At 41.6% G+C, this 22,538-nt stretch overlaps 1 protein-coding gene across 1 annotated transcript in view; it reads right to left on the reverse strand.

Moving 5' to 3' along the window:
- Window positions 1-22,538, reverse strand: part of LOC124550819 (serine/arginine repetitive matrix protein 1-like) — a 173,625-nt gene that overhangs the window by 23,776 nt on the left and 127,311 nt on the right. The window contains exons 13-14 of the mRNA XM_047125545.1: window positions 15,607-15,681; window positions 488-613 (exon numbers count right to left, since the gene is read on the reverse strand). Coding sequence (XP_046981501.1) covers window positions 488-613; window positions 15,607-15,681 — 201 coding nt within the window. The remainder of the gene's footprint in view (window positions 1-487; window positions 614-15,606; window positions 15,682-22,538) is intronic.

The raw sequence follows: 22,538 nt of genomic DNA on the forward strand, positions 1-22,538 counted from the left end.
CCACTCAAGCACTACACAGCTCTCTATTCCGCCAACACACCGACAGTCGTTTTACTTCTCTCCTCTTCCGCTGCCCCCCTCCCGCTGTCTAATCTCTTGAGAGCACCTAGCTGCCCTACCCTCTCTCCACCTCATCCCTGTATGCTCCCACGAGCGGCACTTCATCATCCCCCACTCCTACCTTGCCCCCCCCCTTCCCCTCCCTCCTCCTTACCCCCGCCACCCTGATCGCTTCTCCCATCGTGCACTGCTGCTCGCAGTCTGGCTTTGGCAGCCAGAGACTGCAGTCACATTTATGCAATCTGCATTTGTGAGACTGTATGTGCGTATGTGTGTTGTCTAAATCTGATGAAGTCTTTTTTGCCTGAAAGTTTACTTGTTTGACAGTCTTTTTGTCATGCCTATCTGTGACTCATCCTTTTCGTAATATTGCCATAAACACAAGTGGATTATACACTGCACAGAGTTACAACTCCTTCAGAATTACCTGTCGGCTGCTGGAGGGGACCCTGCTACAGCGGTGCTGGCCAGGCACCTCTCCCTCACTGAGGCTGCTGCACAACCACGCCGGCTCCCACACGGCTCCTGGCAGCACCTCCCCCTGACTCAGCTGCTGTTGGCAGAGCAGAAGTAAGCAAATTAGCAACAGGCACCATTGTTCTTCTTGCTGCTGTTGTTGTTTTTTAAGACTGTTTTGACACAGCTGTGCACGCTAATCTATCCTGTGCAAGTGTTTTCATCTTACAGTAACCTACGTCGATTTGAAATTACTTACTGTACTCGAGACTAGATCTCCATCTACAATTTTTAGCTCCACACGCCCCTCCATTACAAAATTGACAATTCCTTAAAGCCTCATGATGTGCCATAAACTTCTTTTTTCCTCAGTTCAGTTCACTACAACTTCATCATTTAATTTATCTACTTGTCTAATTTTCAGCACTCTTGTGTAGCACAACATTTCAAAAACTTCTGTTCTCTTCTTATGTGAATTAAATATAGTTGTCCATCTTGATTGTTATTTTTTTTTAATTGTACACCTTAAGGCATTTTGGCCACAGCCATTCTCTTAAACACATTTAAAGTCTTGCTACACTATATCTTGTCAATTACTACTACTACCACTACTATTGTTATTATTAGATGAAGAGGCTTGCACAGGATAGAGTACCATGGAGAGTTGCATCAAACTACTCTTTGGACTGAAGACCACAGCAGCAGCATCTGAAATATGTACAATTTGACACATCCCATGTCTTTGTGATTTACTTGGTATCTGGATCCATGAACATGAAATAACTAAATAAATAAAAAGAGCGGCTTGGAAGGGGACCAGTGGATGTGAAGGGAGTGAAACAGGATTTAGCATATCTCCTATGTTATTCAGTGTGTACACTGAGCATGCAGTACATGAGTTCCAACAAGTAACAGTGTGTTAAGATTTTAAATGTGATTCTGAGGATATCTGTGGTAAAATCATATTACGGTATATAATTTTGAGCTGAAATAAAGAGCATATAAAATGCAGAGAAATTTGCTAACACTAAATATAAAGTTGAGTGTCAGGAAGTATTTTATGACAGTATTTGTGGCAGTATAGCATAGTACTGGAGTGCAGTGTAGACATAAACAATTTGGTTTAGCCTGAAAATGGCATAAACCAGTGTACAAGTTTGTGATCATTGTCACTAGTCATTATAATTGTCTGTCTTGATCCCTTTAATACCTACTCCAAACTTTTCTTTTGTTTCCTTTACTGCTTGCTCAATATACAGATTGAATAACATCGGGGATAGGTTACAACCCTGTCTCACTCCCTTCTCAACCACTGCTTCCCTTTCGTGGCCTCGACTCGACTCGTACGAGTGTATCTCCGTGGCACAGTTACCTGCTTGCTTCACAAGTTTGCATGACACTGAGCCTTCTGGCTGTAAGTATTCCCTCTTAAATGGTAGACACCCATGGTGCTCTGCTAGCTATGGCACTGTGCTATCTACTGGCAGACAACCTTGAAACCATTATCAGTATACTATTAATACTTCCCTCATGTACTATATGCTGTCATCGGATCAAAATCGACATATTTACAGGTGCTCTAAATTTTTTTTGAGCTGTGTGTGTTTATATTAACCTGAAACTTAATTAGTTCAGAAGATACTGTTAATTAAAGATTTCACATAGTCCAAACTTTCAGTGCAACTTATAGCCAGACTACTACAAATTTTTGGGATATGTTGATAGGCTTTGGATCACTTGATTTTTATGAATCTAGTGACACCCATATTGGTCAGCAAGGGTCTCTAATTAAGACTTATTAAATTTTCAATAACTGAATTTCATCATACAAGATGAATCCCATCATCATAAACCTGGGGTTCCAACTGAATAGGTATAAATTATTACTGCATACTTCATTAGCTGCTGCTCATACCAAACAAAACTTGATATTAGTCTTGATTGCCAGCAAATGACAAAAATTCTAAACCAGAGAATTTATAAAATAGTATTATTGAATGAAAATTGCAAAATATTGTGGAGCACTCATGCTATTTCAGTCTGCCTGCTCTTAGCCCCTGTTTAGTATTGCTTCAGTCCAGCTAGTTCGCATTTTAGTCTAGCCTCAGGACCCATTTGCACTAGCTCTCCATTCATTTCATTAGGCTGAGAGAACATATTTTATAATTATGAGCAATATATATAAAAATGACAGTATTATTAAAAGGGCAGTTGTTACTCGCATACAGCAGATATGCTGAGTTGCAGATAGGCACAACAAAGAAACTGACAGAAAGTAAGCTTTTGGCCAACAAGGCTCTCATCGGAAATACACACACACACACACACACACACACACACACACACACACACACACACACAGTCTCTGGCTGCTGAGGTCAGGGCTGGCCTATCTCCGCTATATAGTGAGCTGCAACTATCCTTTTCATAATAGTGACATATACCATCCTGGGTTTTCTGTTGTTTGATACATTAAAATGTGTGTGTTTCAGTTCAGTTGAATTATTTTTGTGACTAGTAACATTTCTGTGACTTCTTTACTTAACTGCTTGTGAAGCAACTTCTGATCTGTTTGTCAATTCAGACTGAGAAATATATTTTATAGTTATAAGAAATGTATATTAAAAATGTGTGTATTTTGGTTCTGGTGAAAAATTTTTATTGCTACAGTAACACTTCTATGAGTTCCTTAGTTGACTCTGTGAAGCAACTTCTGATCATTACCACTAACTACATACATACTACATACAGACTTGGTCATCACCAGTAGGATCTCAAGGACATTATTAAAGAAAGGTGAACTTCACTAATTGAACTTCCAATTTTGAAATTTTAAAACAAATTTCTAGCAATTCACTTTAAGAATAGAATCTTACAACAGCAATTTCAGATTGAGATTAAGTGAAACTGCACACATACCAAAGTTTTACATCATGACAGGTAGGTCTAATAATGTGACAAGTTTGTGGTACTTACACAGAGATGAAGAGATTTTCACTGAATAGATCAGCATGGAGATCATCATCAAACCAGTCTTTAGGCAAAGACCACAACAACTAAAAACAAGTTCCACATTTATGAATCCCAGGAGATGAAGAATAAGACATTGTGTAAGTAATGTGAGATGAAATCCACAATGCCACTGAGAAAGGAAATGCATCTGCACATGGTGGAATTTCAAAACAAATGAATAATGCACATGTAAATGACTGGTTGCTCTAGTGCTTGAATCAAATCAGTGAAACTGTCTATTACGATGGCTTTCTTCCCAAAATTATTAGTTTTCTTTCGTGGCGTTCCAGCAAACGACACAGCTTATTTTCGCGTTCCTTCCTTATGTGTCCTATTGTGGCGAGGCTGACCGTTGCATAAAGTTGTAGCTGTTGGATTTGGACTGGTAATATTAGCCAACAGTTCTTTTTGGGTCGCCTCTTTAACACACATTGTAATAATATTAGAGAGGATTGAACACTCGTTACTCCGCAAATACCTCCTCTTCTTCGTATTCTGCATATTTTCTTGCAATGCTGGGCGATTATCCATCACTTCTGGATACCGAAGTATATCAGTGAGTGTACAAAGTTAACTGACTGACACTGGGAGCACGCCGATCTACGCCGCTAGACAGGTAAGGGGTAATTGATTTTGGGTGCCCCTGTAGGCCAGTGGCAGGGTTCTTCCGGGAAAGGCCACTGCCCCCACCAAAAGCGCTGCTCGCTCTTGAGCAAGACAAGTACCAAAAACTGAAACACCAAAGTTATTTTTCTTCACAAGAAAGGAGAGAGACAAGACATAATAACCTATAAACCTGTCACAGTTCTCTCTGTAAAGCAGAATCATTAATGTTAATACAAACAGCATAAGAAAAATTATAATTCAATGAGCCAAAGAACAAGGTGGCTATACAGTTAATAAAAGAAAAGCTGAACTGTATGCATACAGCCAAGGGGGAAGTATGGTCATTGAATTTCAGAGTAAAACCATTTACACTTGCATAATAAAGTCAGGCACAAAATTCAATACAGCTACATCAGTGAGTTGAGATAAGATCTCAGCATTACGTAACAAATACCTTTCCCTTCCTGGTGTAATGAAAGGATTTTGGGGTGGGATCTTGTAATCTTACTTAGAAGAAGAATGAACTGAAAAGAACAAATGGCTTCACCTCTTCTGCACCACATTGTCATGACTTGAAAGAATGGTCCCGTATGACAAAAGAAGTATGAAGTGCAGTTACTGGTTGAAAATACAGTAATCAGTTTCAGATAAAAGTTCCACACTATGCAGTTTTCACCTAAACCCACTAGGAAAAAACATTACAATAACAAAGATAAGTAATAAATAAGATCTCAAATGAGCAGTGTGATGCTATGTACATCATACCTCTTATGGACAAGAAGTACGTGTTACTTGGAGAATGGAGAATCAAGAGTAAAATCTAATATCAGTGAAGCTACACAGCTCCATGCCAAATGTGAGATTTTGTTAGAGCAATGGAACACCTCCAATGTAACCATTTCACTGAAGGGGGAAAAATTATTGTACGGCATTATTAGGTGGGTGGAATTGCTCAGCCATTTGGTGCAAGTCTTTCTATTTGATCCCACTTGGTGACTTGTGCATGCTTGTGATGAAGATTAAATGAAGTGATTTGGACGATAGAACAACCCAGCTCCCGAGTGAAGAAAATCTCGGCCCTGACTGGGAATCAGAACTCAGTACACCACAATCTAGGGACAGTGACGCTAACCCTGAGATCATCAGTCACAGAGAGTTCACAGATGAGAATCCAAATAACAAGGGTGGATAGTGTACCTGGTACAAAGTGTGATAGCCTGCCTTTTACAAAGACTACCCAGCCTTTGGAAATGTCTTGAACTAAGTACTCTATGATAAGAAGAGCAACTATTCTGAGTGATAATTTCTTATGGTATTATCCCAAAAATAGTGAAGTACAGGCTTTGGTCAGTGTTTAAGTGGAGCAAATGTAAGAAGTAATAACCTGTTAAACAGTTGCTGCAGCAGTGTACCTACTAAAAGAGTTAAAAACAGTTCAGGTTACTTAGGGATTAGCTAGCAAAGTACATGCAACAAGAAATGCCAATAACAAAATCTGTATGTGTTCTACCATCAGAAGCAAAGTGGAGCTTTTAACCTTGACCCAGATGTCACAGAACCTAAGTATTATGTCTCACAGAACTCCAAGTAACGACTGGAACTGAAATGTCTCAAATTGATAGACACACATAAGCAGCAAGTTACTGCAGAATTTATGTTAAAACTCTTTGCATTCTGTGGAACTGAAATTGCTGCAAATAATGTGTCAGTCATACTGCTGTCAGTTTATAGACTCGTGAAGGGAAAACTGCGTGTTCTTAATCAGATGCAACAACATTTGAACCAAATATTTTTTAAAACAAAGGATTTAACTATCACAGGTGATTTTAATATAAATTTATTGACTGAAAATATTAGCTAGAGCTAGATCATGTGATGGAATCACTTAACCTAACTACGGTAGTTAACTTTCCTACTAATGTAAAAAGTAGCTGGAGAGCCCAATTGCCAATAAATATTCATTGACAGAGGCTGGAGAAGCTGTATGATTGCAAGCCAAATCCTCAATGAACTGTGAGTTCGTGACAGCCAGCTGCTTACAGAAAATGCATCAGCTGTCTGATACAGCTAAAGATTTATTTAAATCTTCCATGTCAGTGAACAATGACACCCCAGAAACCTTCCATGTTGACTTGTAGTAGATCACCTGCAGTCCTATATACATGACAAGGGATGCTTATGACAAATTTAACCTGTTCTCTAATGAGTTTGAGTCAGTGTTTGAAGCTGCATGTCTAAAGAAAAGAAATCATAAGAAACAGTCCTCACACTACTAAAAGGAAACACTGGATTACCAACAGGATCAGAATTTCCTATAGAACAAAGATAAGTTTATGGGAATTACTAAGGATATATGATTATCCCATTAAAAATTAAAAATTATGTATATGACATCTGAAACTGATGACTCCAGCAACAAAGAGAAAAAAATGTCAAGTTATAAAAAGAGAGTCTGGGAAAAAAGTAGAGCGCATGTCTGATTGAGAAATAAATCAGGGTGGAAATATAATAAAAAACAAGGAGTAAGTTGCTAATATCTTCAATATACCGGGTGATCAAAAAGTCAGTATAAATTTGAAAACTTAATAAACCATGGAATAATGTAGATAGAGAGGTAAAAATTGACACACATGCTTGGAATGACATGGGGTTTTATTAGAACAAAAAAAAAAAAAAAAGTACTGCCAGATGCATGAAAGATCTCTTGCGCGCGTCATTTGGTGATGATCGTGTGCTCAGCCACCACTTTCATCATGCTTGGCCTCCCAGGTCCCCAGACCTCAGTCCATGCAATTATTGGCTTTGGAGTTACCTGAAGTCGCAAGTGCATCGTGATCAACCAACATCTCTAGGAATGCTGAAAGACAAAATCAGACACCAATGCCTCATCGTAACTCTGGACATGCTTTACAGTGCTGTTCACAACATTACTCATCGACTACAGCTATTGTTGAGCAATGATGGTGGACATATTGAGCATTTCCTGTAAAGAACATCATCTTTGCTTTGCTTTGATTAGATGAAGCGCCATCTGTCGAACATTTTTTGAACGTTTGTACTTTTTTTGGTTCTAGTAAAACCCCATGTCATTCCATGCATGTGTGTAAATTTGTACCTCTCTATCTACATTATTCCATTATTTATTCAGTTTTCAAATTTATACTGACTTTTTGATCACCCAACAGTTACTGAGAAAACTGGCCATAAAGGCTCAGTGAGTGCTGCAGTAGCCCTTTGCACAAATCTAGCAGCACCAAAGTCCATCAGATGCACGTAACTCCCATCACTTTTAGTGACATCAAGAAGACAGTCAAAGAGATGAAAATTGTTCAGAAAAAAGAACACCTTGAATTACTAGAGGCAGGCCTGTCATATTCACAGGACACGTACATAAGTATGATCTGCAGAAATGATTAGCATTTCAGTCACCACAGTCCAGCATGTGTCCTGTTGCCCAGTAGGCACAGGGTCCACCACGGACACTGACAACTTGTTCCATGCACAATGGCATCAATGTGTATAAGGTGCAAATGGTGTCCTGTGGTATAGCAATCCGAACTGCATTCACCATGTTCCAAAGTTCGTTTGTGGTGGTTGGCTCTGGGTCACGCCACTGCACCTGTTGTTTCACCGTACTCCATACCTTTTTGATGGGCAACAAGTCCAGTGATTTAGTGGGCCAGGACAAAAGACTGGCCTTCTGTGACACCAAGAAGGCATTTGTTCATGCAGCAACATGTGGTCATACACTGTCTTGCTGAAAAATGGCACCTGGAATATTGTGCAAAAACGGTATGGCTATGGATTGCAGGATGTCATTCACTTACATCACACTGGTCACAGCACCCTAGACATGCACCAACTGTGATTTGTCGCTGTACCCAATAGCACCCCACAACATAAGATCTTGAGTTGGCACACTATAAGATCTTGAGTTGGCACTGTATGCCTTGTGCCTTGTGCAAATGCTGTTTCCCCTGTCTGTGTTAAAATGAAAGACAGCCATCATTAAAAAAACAGAACCTGGATTCGTCTGAAAACACTATCTGCTGCCATTCCTCTCCCCAGTGACGCGTTGTTCCATACACCATTGCCATCTAGCATGTTTCTGCACATTTGTCAAAGGTAGGTGGAGAAGTGGATGACACATACGTAACCCGTGCCACGATAAATAGTGACAGACTGTCACCCCTGATAGTGTACAATGTGTTACACTGTTGCATCAGAGCTGAGGAGGACACAGATCTGTCCTACAATGCCATTTGGATGAGGCATCAGATTTTCTGGGGGGTGGCCTGGGTGGTGTATCCTGACCCATGTTATCAGGATCTACAGCCTTTAGTGAACCATTCTGTACATACCCGTTGCACTGCTGAAGCACTTTGTCCCACAAAAGCAGCATTTTCCAGGATGGATGCATCACATTCTCTCATGCCAATAATGCAGCATCTTTCGAACTCACTGATCTAATGCATACATCTATGAGGCAACCTGCACATTTGCTCAAGTCACACTGATCCATTACCTTCAGTTTGTAGTGACAATAAGAGCCACAGCCACATTTTACTGTTGGTGGTGTTGCACTGCAATATCGATGTTGACCTTGAACCCAAGGGCTGACAGGGTTCAAATGCTAATCATTTCTGCTGAACATATTAATGTCCACGTCCAGTGAATACAAATATCCATCTCTGGACATCAAGGTGTTCTAGTGCAGCCCCATCTTATGTATTAAATGAATCCCTGCACAACATACTGTCCCACTGAGATTAAAATATGCTTGTGTGAAACCACTTTTCAAGGAGCTTTTCAGATGAACCATTTATCACTTGAACAGCCATGGCATTCTCAGTCAATGTCAGTTTCGTTTCTGGCACGGGCTATAAACAGACAATACTCGTTGCACCTTCACCAATACTGTAACAGTAGACTGGCATCAATCAGAATCCTATGTGAAGTTTCTGAGGCTTTTGTCTGTATCAGCTGAGAAATTATTCTGGATCAAAGAGAGGTTTAAGAGGAACACAGTCAACACTGGAGTGCCACAAGGTTACAGCATTCAGTGCTGGAGCCCTTCCTGTTTCTTGTGTTATAAATGACCATCACAGTGAGCAAGTTCATCCCCTCTGCAGGTGATACGTCTTTCCTAGTGGTGAAGCAGCTAGGAAACATCAACAAACAGCATATTTAATAATATCCTCAAATGATTTAGCTGTAATGGATTCTCCCGGAATGTCAAAAATAAAGCACTCATTATGTATCATTTTGGTGTGTGACAGAAAAAACACGAGGACATAAATATAAAATTTAATGGACAAAAAAAGAAAAGGAATACAGCAAGTGGACTGTGCTAAGTCCTTAGGCATCCAAATTGATAACAAATTGCATTGGTCCTACCATATCCTAGATCTGGCAAAAAGATTTCATTCTGCAGAATATTTCCAGTGCATAATTGCATCATCTACACATAAGAATGCCACCAGAGCTGCTTAAATGGGATATTTCCATGCACTGTTGTCTAACAGCATCAGCTTTTGGTCATAATCAGTCCATGGCAAAAAATATTTGGCACTCAGACAAGAGTTATATGCATTCAATACGAGACACTCTTCCAGTAACCTGTTGGAAATTACAGGTTTTTACAATGACATCTTACTATATCTTCTCCCTCATATGTGTCATTAATAAAAAGTACTCTCTTTTCAAAACTAGATGTGGATATCATAGCCACAACATGAGGTCACACCTGAACTTACGTAATAATAACACAAACTCTACCCTTATGCAGGAACTTGTCATATTTAAGTACTTTATTTATTTTTGTGTGTTATGATGTTGCCCCACCATGAACCATGGGCCTTGCTGAAGTGGGGTGGCATATGTGCCTCCATGAATCAGACAGCCATGCAGCAGGTGCAACCACAACAAAGGTGTATCTGTGGAGAGATCAGACTAATGTGTGCTTCCTAAAGAGAGGCAACAGCCTTTTCAGTAGTTGCAGAAGCAACAGTCTGGATGATTGGTTGATTTTGCCTTGTAACATTAGCCAACATGGGCTTGCCTGTGCTGGTACTGCAAATGGCTGGAAGCAAGGGGAAACTACAGTCATTACTTTTTTCACCCTGAGGGCATGTAGCTCTGCTGTGTGGCATAGTGATGATGGCATCCTCTTGTGTAAAATATCATGGAGGTAAAACGGTTCCCCATTTGGATCTCCAGGTAAGAACTACTCAGAAGGATGATGTCTTCAGAAAAAACAAGACTGGCATTCTAAAGGTTAGATTGAGGAATGTTAAATTCTTTAATCTGGTAGGTAGATGACAGAATCTAAAAAGGGAAATGGAACTGAAGTTAGATACTATGGGAATTAGTGAAACATTGTGGCAGGATGAACAGGACTTCTGGTTATGTTAGTATAGGATTATCAACACAAACTCAAGGAGGGATAATGCAGGAGTAGGCCTAATAATGCACAAGAAAATAAGAATCTGGATAAGCTACTATGAACAGCATTGTAAATGGATTATCGTAGCCAAGACAGACATGAGCCCCCCCCCCCCCCCCCTCCCCTACAATAGTACAAGTTTATATGTCAATTAGCTCTGCAGATTAAGAATTTAAAAAAAATGTATGATGAGATAAAGGAAATTATTTAGACAGTTAAAGGAAATTAAAATTCATTTGTGTTGTGAGAGTGGAATTGAACGTAGGAAAAAGAGAAAACGGAACAATAGTAGGAGAGCACGCAGTGGGGGAGGAATGAGAGAGGAAGCCACCTGCTAGAATTTTGCATAGAGTGCAACGTAATGATTGATAACACTAGGTTTAACCCTCTCCACTCCCAACAGTGAATGGCACTTGACATTGCAAATTTTGGTTTTCACTCCAATGTTGAGCCTTATTCGACACAACTTTTTGTAGCTCTCACATACTCCACTCTCGAATCAGACTATACTAGGCATGAATGCTTCATAGTACTGCCATCTAGGAAAGACTTTGTTAACTCATTATCAAACTGTAGCAGATGTGACTGCTGATAATCCCAGCACTGAGCATCCATAAGCTGCAAACATGAACTGTAGCAGGTGTGCTGATAAAAAGGTTGTAACTGTTACATTCAAGATAGTGGGCATGAAATGTCTAGTTCTTCACACACAGTCCTTTCTGAGGAAGAGATGATGTTGGCAGTGATTCATTTGTAAACAATTCAAGAGAAATGGTGATGGGAGCAGTCCATCCTGAAGAGTTTCACAAAATATCACACGGTGAAAAGATTTGTATTGTAATGGTTATGTAAATATGTTTGGACAAAGGCACATTTTCTATTTTAATATATACCTTAACCATTGGTCAGTGGCCTCATCGTTTCCACCAAGAGATTTGTGCAGTTCTCTGTGGCATGCTGACTGCCCGGGTGACAGTGATTTAAATAAGAGTGCATGGAGATGCCATGTGTCTGCATTACAGAGTACAAAGGGTTAAGAATCACAAAAGAATTTTGTAACAATGGAAACGACCTGGGGATACTGATAGGTTTCAGACATATTATATAATGGTATGGAAGAAATTCTGAAATGAGATTTTAAACTGTGAGGCATTTCTAGGGGAAGATGTGGACTCTGACCACAATTTATTGGTTATGAATTGCAGACCAGAACTGAAGAAGCTGCAAAAAGGTAGGAAGTTAAGGAGATAGGGCATGGATAAATCGAGGGAAACAGAAGTTGTACAAAGTTTTAAAGGGAGCTTTCAGCAACACTGGGCTGAAACAGGGTAAAGGAATGTCACAGGTGATGAATGGGTAGCTTTGAGAGATGTAATGGAGATAAAATAATGGGACAAAAAGGTTACTTTCAACTTGTACAGAAATCAGACTGCAGTTATAAGAGTCAAAGCACATGAAAGATAAGCCATAGTTGAGAAGGGAATGAGACAGGGTTATAGCCTGTTCTTAAGTTATTCAATCTGTGAATTGAACAAGCTGTGAGAGAAAGCAAGGAGATAATTAAAGTTGAAGGGGAAGAAATAAAAACTCCAAGGTTGCCAATGAAATCGTAATTTCGTCAGAGGTGTCTAAGGACTTGGAGGTGCAGTTGAATGCAATGGGTAGTGTCTTGAAAAGAGGTTGAAAGATGAAAATCATAAAAGTAAAACATAGCTAATGGAGTGTAGTCAAATTAAATCAGGCAGTGTGGAGGGAATTATATCAGGAAATGAGACACTAAAAGTGGAAGATGAGTTTTGCTTTTTTGGGCAGGAAAGAAACTGATGATGCCCAAAGTAGGAAAGACATAAATTGCAGATTGGTAATAACAAGAACAGCATTTCTGAAAATGCAAAATTTGTTTACATATAATACAAAATTTAAGTGTTAGCAGTTTTTTTCTGAAGGTATTTAGAGCATAACTTTGTAACAAAGAGAAACATGTATGATAGGCAATTGAGACGAGAAGAGGACAGAAGCTTTTGAAATTTGGTGCTACAGAAGAATGCTGAAGATCACATAACAAATGAGGAGATACTGAATCAAACCAGGAAGACAAGAAATTTATGGCACAACTTTAAACCGGGGTGACAAGAAATTTATGGCACAATTTGACTAAAAGAAGGGATTGAATGATAGATTACATCCTGAGAATCAAGGAATCATAAATTTTTTTGGCAATGGGAGAGGGAAGTAAAAATTTATAAAGACATACAAAGGCTTGAATGTAATAAAGAACTTCACATTGATGTATGTTGCATTAGTTATGCAGAGATGAAGAGGCTTTCACAGGACACAGTAGCACGGAGAGTTCCATCAAACCAAACTTGTGACGAAAGGCCACAACCAGAACCTAATCTGACATTAATTGATTTGAGTAATACCATGAACCTACCTACCACATTGTACACTGTAGTGTAACATGCATTATTTGTGAGAATGAGTAATGTTCCACTGAAAATACTCATGTTGCCAAAAGATGGTTATGTCTCTTATAAACATTTTATGTAGTGGGAAAAATACACTGTGTTTGCCCTGATCTGTGATCTGTGCACATGGTGCATATGCAGTGATGTAACATTGCAGGGGCAAGGCAAAGTATGGTGAGTGTGGTAGCACTTGCTGAATGTGGACATTTATGGCTTGGTGCCGCCCCTTGAAGGTGTCAAGAACACTTCAGAGAAATCGGATATTCTACAATGTACACATTCAAGACAAATGAAGATTTTAAGTCTTAGATCTTAACCCAAGTGCAATGTGGTCAGATATATTGATTGATGTATTTGAATTTATGAGTTACTGATATTTTGATCTGTCTTCACAACTCACATACATAGTTGAAACAATACAGAAGATTAGTTTTGAATATGTGTTAAGCATTCAGTAGCTGGAAGTAGTGAGATGCACTCTTACAGCATCATCCTACCAGGAGACAAAGTCAAGAGAAATAAGATCGTGCCCAGCTGTGGTACAGATTAGCCACACCAATATAACAAAACAGAAACATCGCTGTATTGGAAGAAGAATAGTCAAAGCTAACTTAGACCATGTCACTCTGACAGATCTGACACACTGTTTTACCTACTCACGGTGTTACAGTCAAGTTGACACACACACACACACACACACACACACACACACACACACACACACAAAGAAAGGGAAACACTGCAACACTACTGTATCCATTATAGAAAATTTTACGAAAAATTCTTGCTTCTAAGTAGTATAAGAATACTAAGTCATTTCCCATATCCTAGCAACTCTTATGTTACTGGGATTAATTGAACTTACAGCAAATTAAAAATTAAGTGAAACAGCAAAAGGGAAAATTTGCAAGTCATTAAAAATGTCCAAGTTATGGAACAGAACAGCGAATATGAATTAACAGTTTTTCTGGGATTTACAGATTTTGAGGAACTGTTTGATACAGTTTCCACAAAATCTGTACTGATACCCAAATGAAACAAGCCACTGATTCATCCTATTTTAGTGTAAAAATCTGAATGGTTCTGCTATCATAATTACTACCTCTCACTACGACATGGTACAAGTTTTACAATTATACACTACTGGCCATTAAAATTGCTACACCAAGAAGAAATGCAGATAATAAAAGGGTATTCATTGGACAAATATATTATACTAGAACTGACATGTGATTACATTTTCATGCAATTTGGGTGCACAGATCCTGAGAAATCGGTACCCAGAACAAGCACTTCTGGCCATAATAATGGTCTTGATACGCCTGGGCATTGAGTCAAACAGAGCTTGGATGGCGTGTACAGGTACAGCTGCCCATGCAGCTTCAACACGATACCACAGTTCATGAAGAGTAGTGACTGGCTTACTGTGACGAGCCAGTTGCTCTGCCACCAAACACGGGTGCGACCATCATGATGCTGTAAACAGAACCTGGATTCATCCGAAAAAATGACGTTTTGCCATTCGTGCACCCAGGTTCATCGTTGAGTACACCATCGTAGGTGCCCATGTCTGTGATGCAGCGTCAAGGGTAACCACAGCCGTGGTCTCTGAGCCGATAGTCCATGCTGCTGCAAACGTCGTCGAACTGTTCGTGCAGATGGTTGTTGTCTTGCAAACGTCCCCATCTGTTGACTCAGGGATGGAGACGTGACTGCACGATCCATTACAGCCATGCGGATAAGATGCCTGTCATCTCGACTGCTAGTGATATGAGGCCGTTGGGATCCAGCACGGTGTTCCGTATTACCCTCCTGAACCCACCGATTCCATATTCATTGGATCTTGACCAACGCGAGCAGCAATGTCGCATACGATAAACCGCAATCGCGATAGGCTACAATCCGACCTTTATCAAAGTCGGAAATGTGATGGTATGCATTTCTCCTCCTTACACGAGGCATCACGACAACGTTTCACCAGGCAATGCTGGTCAACTGCTGTTTGTGTATCATAAATTGTTTGGGATCTTTCCTCATATCAGCACATTGTAGGTGTCGCCACCGGCGCCAACCTTGTGTGAATGCTCTGAAAAGCTAATCATATGTATATCACAGAATATTCTTCCTGTCGGTTAAATTTTGTGTCTGTAGCACGTCATCTCTGTGGTGTAGCAATTTTAATGGCCAGTAGTGTAGTATTCTTTCTCATCAACAATATGGTAGCCTGCTGACTTTTTTATGATTGTCCTGATCTATAACACTATTTTGCACTTACAGTAGTTTACATGTAACTGGCTCAATCTCTTCCAAACATGCTCCTCTCCACACTCGTACAACATTTTATCACTTCCGATACTCTTCCTGTAGATGGGTGCGTATTTCCAATCCAATCCAATCCAACCTTCACTTGGGCTGCTTCATAGTTCGGTTAGCTGTACAAGACTTGTTTCACGAGCTCACTATATCTACAATAGTTTTGCTCATCCAAGGTGAAAGTGAAAGTTCCCTGAAAGAGGGTCTATCCTCAGAGGGAGAGAAAGCAGCGGCTGCCAGACTCACCGTGTCAGCAGAGGACGAGGCATCACGTTGCGGCCGCACTTCTCCCCACGACAGTGAGTCCTGGCTCTGCACCTGCTGGAGAGGAAACCACATGAGCTGTAGGTGCTACAGGAGTAAGGATCGTACAGACCTACAGTCACTACTCTGACTGGGAAGGGAAGTGAGAGTATCACAAAGGTTGTTAATGCACATTCCACCATACTTTTCTTAGTCTTGGTGAAAGCATAATCAAATACTATATTTGGCCACAGTGGGAACTAAATTAACTGTGCAACTGTAAACTGTGAGTGTCAAGTAGTATGAGGGCTGTCCAGAAGGTAACAGAAAATTTGAAATATAACATTAACAATATGGAAAACCCAAATTTTATTATGTATATATTAAAGGTATGCTCTAAAGCCATTTTTTCTACATAATCAATCACCGTGCACAGCTCGTGGTCTCGCGGTAGTGTTTTTGCTTCCCGAGCACGGGGTCCGGGTTCGATTCCCGGAGGGGTCAGGGATTTTCACCTGCCTCGAGATGACTGGGTGTTATTGTGTCATCTTCATCATCATCATTCATCCCCATTGTGGTCGGAGGAAGGCAAGGGCAAAACACCTGCACTAGGACCTTGCCTAGTATGGCAGTGCGGGTCTCCTGCATCGTCCCCTACGCTCTGTTACGGAGTATGGAACTTCATCATCATCATCAATCAATCACCATTAAAATTGAGGCTCTTATTGTACTGTATTTGAGAACATGGCACACAAAACTACTGTACAACCTGATATATACAGGTATTTCATATTCATAACTTATCTCTTTAGTCTTTGCATTGTCATTTGGTTCTGCATAGATATTTCCCAATTTTGATTAATTTTCAATTCTATTTCTTTCATTTACAGCTTCAATATAGTAATTTTGTAAAATAATAATGTCAATCAGCAATATGCATGTATGGAGCAATGCATTGTTCACATCATCTAAATCTTAAAATTGTCTTAAAAAGATGATAGTTTCATAAAAATTTTGTTCATTGTAAAAAATAAATATAATAATAAAAGTGTGTGCAAATGTTAAATCCTTTAGTAAGTAAAACATTGCTGAATTACAAGAAATGAAAGATGAATGTAGATCTGTCTGTAGTTTCTACAGTAAAAAGAAATGTTAATGAATATTATGATTGTGATTATCTTAGTTAAAAATAACAAGTGATACAGAATAATAAATCAGTTGTGAAATTACTTGCATTTTACAAATTTAATTATATCATAAATAATAACACAGAAGGAAGCTTAAATTCACTCTCAAAAGTTATCAAAGTTAACACAGCTGTGACTGTGTAGGCCAGTTCAGTTCAGATTGGTTTGTCTTCAGCTCAGTATGTGTTTGTCCAAGTTGATATTTGAGTCAAAGTTGGTGGCTGTGAAGATATTTGCAACTATGCCTTGCATCTGCCAAATATAAATGAAATATTGTAAGAGATGTGTGTTTGTTTATTATGAAATAAAAACCCAGCACTAATTAATTTTGCATCTAAGTTTAATATAAGAAGTTTTTATTACTGATCTAGCGAGGTCCACTTTATTCTCAGCATGTGGGAATATTTTTTGGGTATTTGGCAATTAAACCATCTGCTGAATTAATTTTATAAAAATATTTAATTTTTGGTAATGCTGTGATGCAGTATGATTATATTAGACTAGGTACAGGCAAACTAGTCAAACTCCAGTCCAAAGTAATGCACGTTGTTTCATCACAGGTATGAATATGCTATCGCAGGCAATGTGATAAAGTCCACCCCTAGTAGCTGAGTGGTCAGCATGACAGAATGGCAATCCTAAGGGCACGTGAGTTTCAACGATTTGGTGAGTCAAAATGACTACTTACAACCGATCTAATACGACCCTGCAATTGCAATTTGACCGAGAATTCGTTAGGCCAACGTCCTTTGAAATTGAGAAATGGATGTTTAGTGAACTGAGGATAAAGGACAATGAACTTGAAGGACTGATGCTGGACTTCACAGTAAACAGTCTTTTCATTAAGTTAAAAACGCTTGTACGATGTGAAACCTTGGTCACCACCCACAGTGGCACATGGAAATTCACGCACAGAGACAGTGGTGTGACTGACGTAAAAATCTCGTATGCTGGTTACGGTGTGAGGCACTTGAAGGTCTACAATCTGCCTTTCAAAGTGCCAGACGAGGAAGTTGCACAATGTATCAGACTGTATGGAGAAGTTCTGTTGGTGAACCGCGAATTTTGGGGAGCGGGACACAGATACAAGGTCGATTCAAGCGTCAGGGCTGTGACGCTGGTGTTAAAGAAACACGAGCCATCTTTCGTGACGATTGGAGGGCACAGGGGAGTGGTGCAGTACAATGGCCAGCCCCAGATGTGCTCCTTATGCAACTCCACAGAGCATATGCTTGCAAACTGCCCAAGAAACAAACGACCGGCGCAACTGCCACGGCAACTCAATACGAATGCCGAGCAACAGAACATTACTGGCAGCTACACCAGAGCTGTAGCTGGAGACGGGCCACGTTTAAACGAAGAGCCGGTCGTAGCCGTAGCAGCCACAGAAGCGACAGCGGAAGTGGCAGCCCCGAGAGCCGCCGCCACGGAGGTCCAACCGGCTGCCCCACCCCCTGCCGCCATCCCGGCCCCGGCCGTGGCCAGCGCAGATAGCACGGGAGAGAAATGTCAGCTCACGCATACTCAAAGAGTCAGACGAAGAGAGGAAGGACACCAACACAGAGTGGCAAAAGCCGACAAAACTGAAAAGGAAAGGCACCAGGAGGAGCCACAATAACGCAGAACGGATGGAGACATCTGATGGAGAATCATCAGACGCACCACCCGCAAAAACCGTAACGCACACCAGCAAACCCGAGGACGTCGTCCTACAGCGTGACCGGCCACAGCACATGCCTGACCTGCCCCAGCAAAGCGCCCGACACCTCTCATATTAAATTCACAGTAAAACAACGCACACGATCCTCTCATGCAACGTCAATAGAATGAGCTCTTCAGTAAAATTAGACGCCCTATCAGAGTTCTTGCAGCATAGAACCGCAGACGTAGTTCTCCTGCAGGAGGTGCTAATGACTCAAATAGAAGAGGTACCCAGATACAAAGTTATCAGCAACATCGACCCCGAAACCCGATTAGGGACAGCGATTATGATAGGAGAAGAAATAGGGACAGGGGAGCCAAAACTAATGATAGATGGAAGCGGGATCGCAGTAGAAATATCAGGAACGGAGTTCATAAACGTTTACACACTGTTGGGCTCAAAGAACAAGAGGGGGAGAGGACAATATTTCAACGAACGCATTTGCGAACTCCTCCCGCACAATGACACCAACATTGTGCTAGGAGGAGATTTTAACTGCATAGCTGTGCCAGAAGATCAGATCCCAGTACCGAATCTATGCATGGAGCTGCAAGAGCTCATAAGGAGTCTAAAACTTGATGACCCGTGGCGTCTGCTTAACAAAGAGAATACAGAGTTCACTTTTCACTACAACAGGGGGAAAAGCAGATTAGACAGGGTGTACGTGAGCAGAGAGTTGGCCGCCTCTGTATCGCACGTAGAGGTCTGCCCAGTGATTTTCTCTGATCACTGCGCATACGAAACCAAAATCCACCTGCCGAGAAGAAAGACCGCTGCACAAAAGGTGAGATGGAAACTAAACGTCAAACACCTCAAAGACGAGAAACTACGGTCGGAAATCTCCGACACAGTAGGGAAATGCTCAGAAAGACGTCACGCATACAACTCCACTATAGAGTGGTGGACAGAACTTGCCAAGCCAGCGATCAGAAGAGCACTGATCAGATACAGCGTGGAAAAAGCGTACTGGAAGAAAAGCACAGCAGACTTCTATGCACTCTGTCTTAAGGACGCACTGAATGCCCCTGCAGACAACCCACAGTTCCAGATGTGCGTGAGAAGATTAAAAGCACGTCTGCTCAACATGAAACGGCAGCGAATGGAAGGCGTCATCGCTCGCAGTCAAACGCACGGCGTCGTCGAGGATGAGCCTGCCACACTGCACCACTTAGTCAGGGAAAGGCAAAGGGCCATCAGCAAGGTTATCTCCGAACTCCTCGATAAGGGCGGAAACAAGCTGTCCACAAAGCGGGAAATTGTGGACCACGTGGAAAACCACTTCGAAAAGCTCTTCAGAAGCGAAGAGACGGACGATGCCGAAACGGCAGACATCCTGCTGGAGACACGTCGGCTCTTGACCAATCAAGACCGGGTGCTACTGACCGAAAACGTGACGGAGGATGAGGTGAGAGCCATCCCCAAAGACAGCGCAAATGGCAGAGCACCAGGAGCCGACGGCATCCCCAAGGAATTCTACAGCCAGCTCTGGGACCTAGTAGGAAGACATCTGACAGAAATGGTGAACGAAATCCTAAATGGGACAACAGTACCGGTCTCCCAAAAACACAGGCAGCGAAACACATCAAGGAGTTCAGGCCCATAACCTTGCTGAATGCAGATTACAAGATTGCTGCAAAATGCCTCGCAAATAACATCAAGACTGCGTTAATGAAGGCGATCAGCCCATGGCAAACGTGTGCAGTGCTCGGCAGGAGCATATTCGACGCCGCCTCCGCATACACAGGCGTGATTGCGCATGCCGCCACCAGCAGAATGACCGCAGCAATAATTTCTGTTGACTTCCACAATTTCGACAGGATCAGCCACCGAAATCTCCTGCAAGCGTTAACAAAACTCGGTCTTGGACAAAAATTCACCAAAATTATAAGAAACTTTCTAACGAACGCCACATCGATAACAACTGTGAATGGATGGACAGCAAAAAGAATACAACTAGGGAAGTCAGTAGGACAAGGCTGCCCATTGCCCATGGCCCTCTTCGCGGCAGCGCTTGACCCACTGCTACGTAAACTGGTTGCAAGCCTGCACGGTTACCAAATTGGGCAACAGAAGGTCACATGCATGGCCTATGCCGACGATGTGGGAATCTTTGTCAACAACGAGCAGGAGATAGACGAAATAGAACCGATAATCAAAACATTTCAAAACGCATCGGGAGCAAGGGTCAATCCCAGAAAAACTGTGCTGCTCCCCATTGGCAACGGAAGTCTGACCAACAACAGGGAGTGGTATCGAGAAACTGAGACCCACAAAACACTAGGGATACAGATTCAAAAATGCCCACTAAATATGGAGACACAAAACTGGCGAACGACCCTACATACAATACGAGGGCTCACCAGGACTCACTCGAGTAGACATCTAACATTAGGACAAAGAGCAGGATTGATCAACACAACGATCCTGTCGAAAGCCTGGTACGTGGCACAGATACTGACTGCACCAACAGAAATCGCACGGGTGATACAATGAGCCATCTACTACCTGCTGTGGAGGTGGGAGATATTCAAAGTATCGCAAGCGATGTGCTCAATGAAGAAGGAGGAAGGAGGGCTGGGGCTGGTGGATGTCAGGACAAAGTGTGCTGCACTGCTCCTCCACAGAGAAATCCAAATGGATGGGAGGGCAAAAACAAAGACAGCATCACGGCCTGCCTAATAAACATCTACAGGCCACGATCGGAAGAAGCACCGGTAGACACCAGTCACATACCATTTAAGATGTGACACATCAGGCAACTGATCCTCAATAAGAGCTGCGCACTGCCCATCATAACAAACCCGCAACTAAGGACGGCGAAAAACATCTACGGCGCACTAAGAGGGCAAACACACAGAACAAGAATCGAGATAAAATCTCCAGAGCACGACTTGCCAGTCGTCTGGAAAAACATCTCGGAACAAGCAATACCGGAGCACGCCAGATCTACGTGGTTCAAAGTAGTGCACAACACCGTACTGACCAACGAGTGGCTGGCACTAATCCATATGAAAGAATCACCCACCTGTGAAACCTGCAACGAAAAGGACACTGTAGAACACCGATTCCTATACAGGGCAACCAGCAACATATGGGAGACAAGCAAGAAAATACTAGCCCACATAAACAGAAGTGACGCAAGAAACATCCAAGTCACAGCTCTCACCGTCCCTGATGCAAAACCGTTCCCTAGGCCAAAACAAACGGCCATGATGTGGATACTCGCCATGACTGCACACGCAGTCATTACCAAAAAGCAGTCAGACAGCATGCAGTTCCTCACGGACTTGTGGGAAGAGCACAAGAAGTCAAAACAACATGCCAAATACTGCGAGACCTCCCACAACTTCCTGGAGATCCCACTGACCGCTGCCTTCAGGGACGCCCTGTCTGCCACCACGTGACGTGTCCGCCACCACCATTGCCGTCGCCGCCGCCACCGTCGCTGCCACCGCCACCGCTGCCGCTGCCCACTGCCACACAACCCCCCCCCCCCCCCCCCATGCGCTTGTCGCAGTCACAGATGCCCTCCCACACCCCAAAAGCACCAACAGTCAACAGTGATATGTGTGTTAAAGTGCTAAAGTGTTTTAAAAAAAAAAAATGTGACAGTGAAAAGTGATTTAACACGTAAAAGTTTCCAATATCGTGTCAACATAACCATAGCTCCGAGTGTTGTTCCCCCCCCATCATGTGCAATCGTTAGGTGCACGCAACTGTGAGTACCACAAAACTATTACAGTTCTATCAGTACAACAAACTAGTGATTCACATGCTTATATATGTCTCTCTTCCATCACGAATAGTTTCCTCCTTTTAGTCCTACTCTCCCGCACTACTTGTATTAAACTAGCTCTACAATCGCATTGTATAATGCTTCCTAGTGTATTGCTCTTTGCTCAATCTGAAAAAAAAAATAGGTTTAATAATTCGCTAAAATGGTAATGTCCCTTTCTTTTGTCATGGATTGTTTAATATGTTAAGATAGTTTTTCATGAGTGTTTCCCCTGTGGATACCAATTTACTCATCAAACAACAGCTGACAA

Source organism: Schistocerca americana, chromosome 9 (genome assembly GCF_021461395.2).
Source record: "Schistocerca americana isolate TAMUIC-IGC-003095 chromosome 9, iqSchAmer2.1, whole genome shotgun sequence".
Taxonomy (NCBI): Eukaryota; Metazoa; Arthropoda; class Insecta; order Orthoptera; family Acrididae; genus Schistocerca; species Schistocerca americana.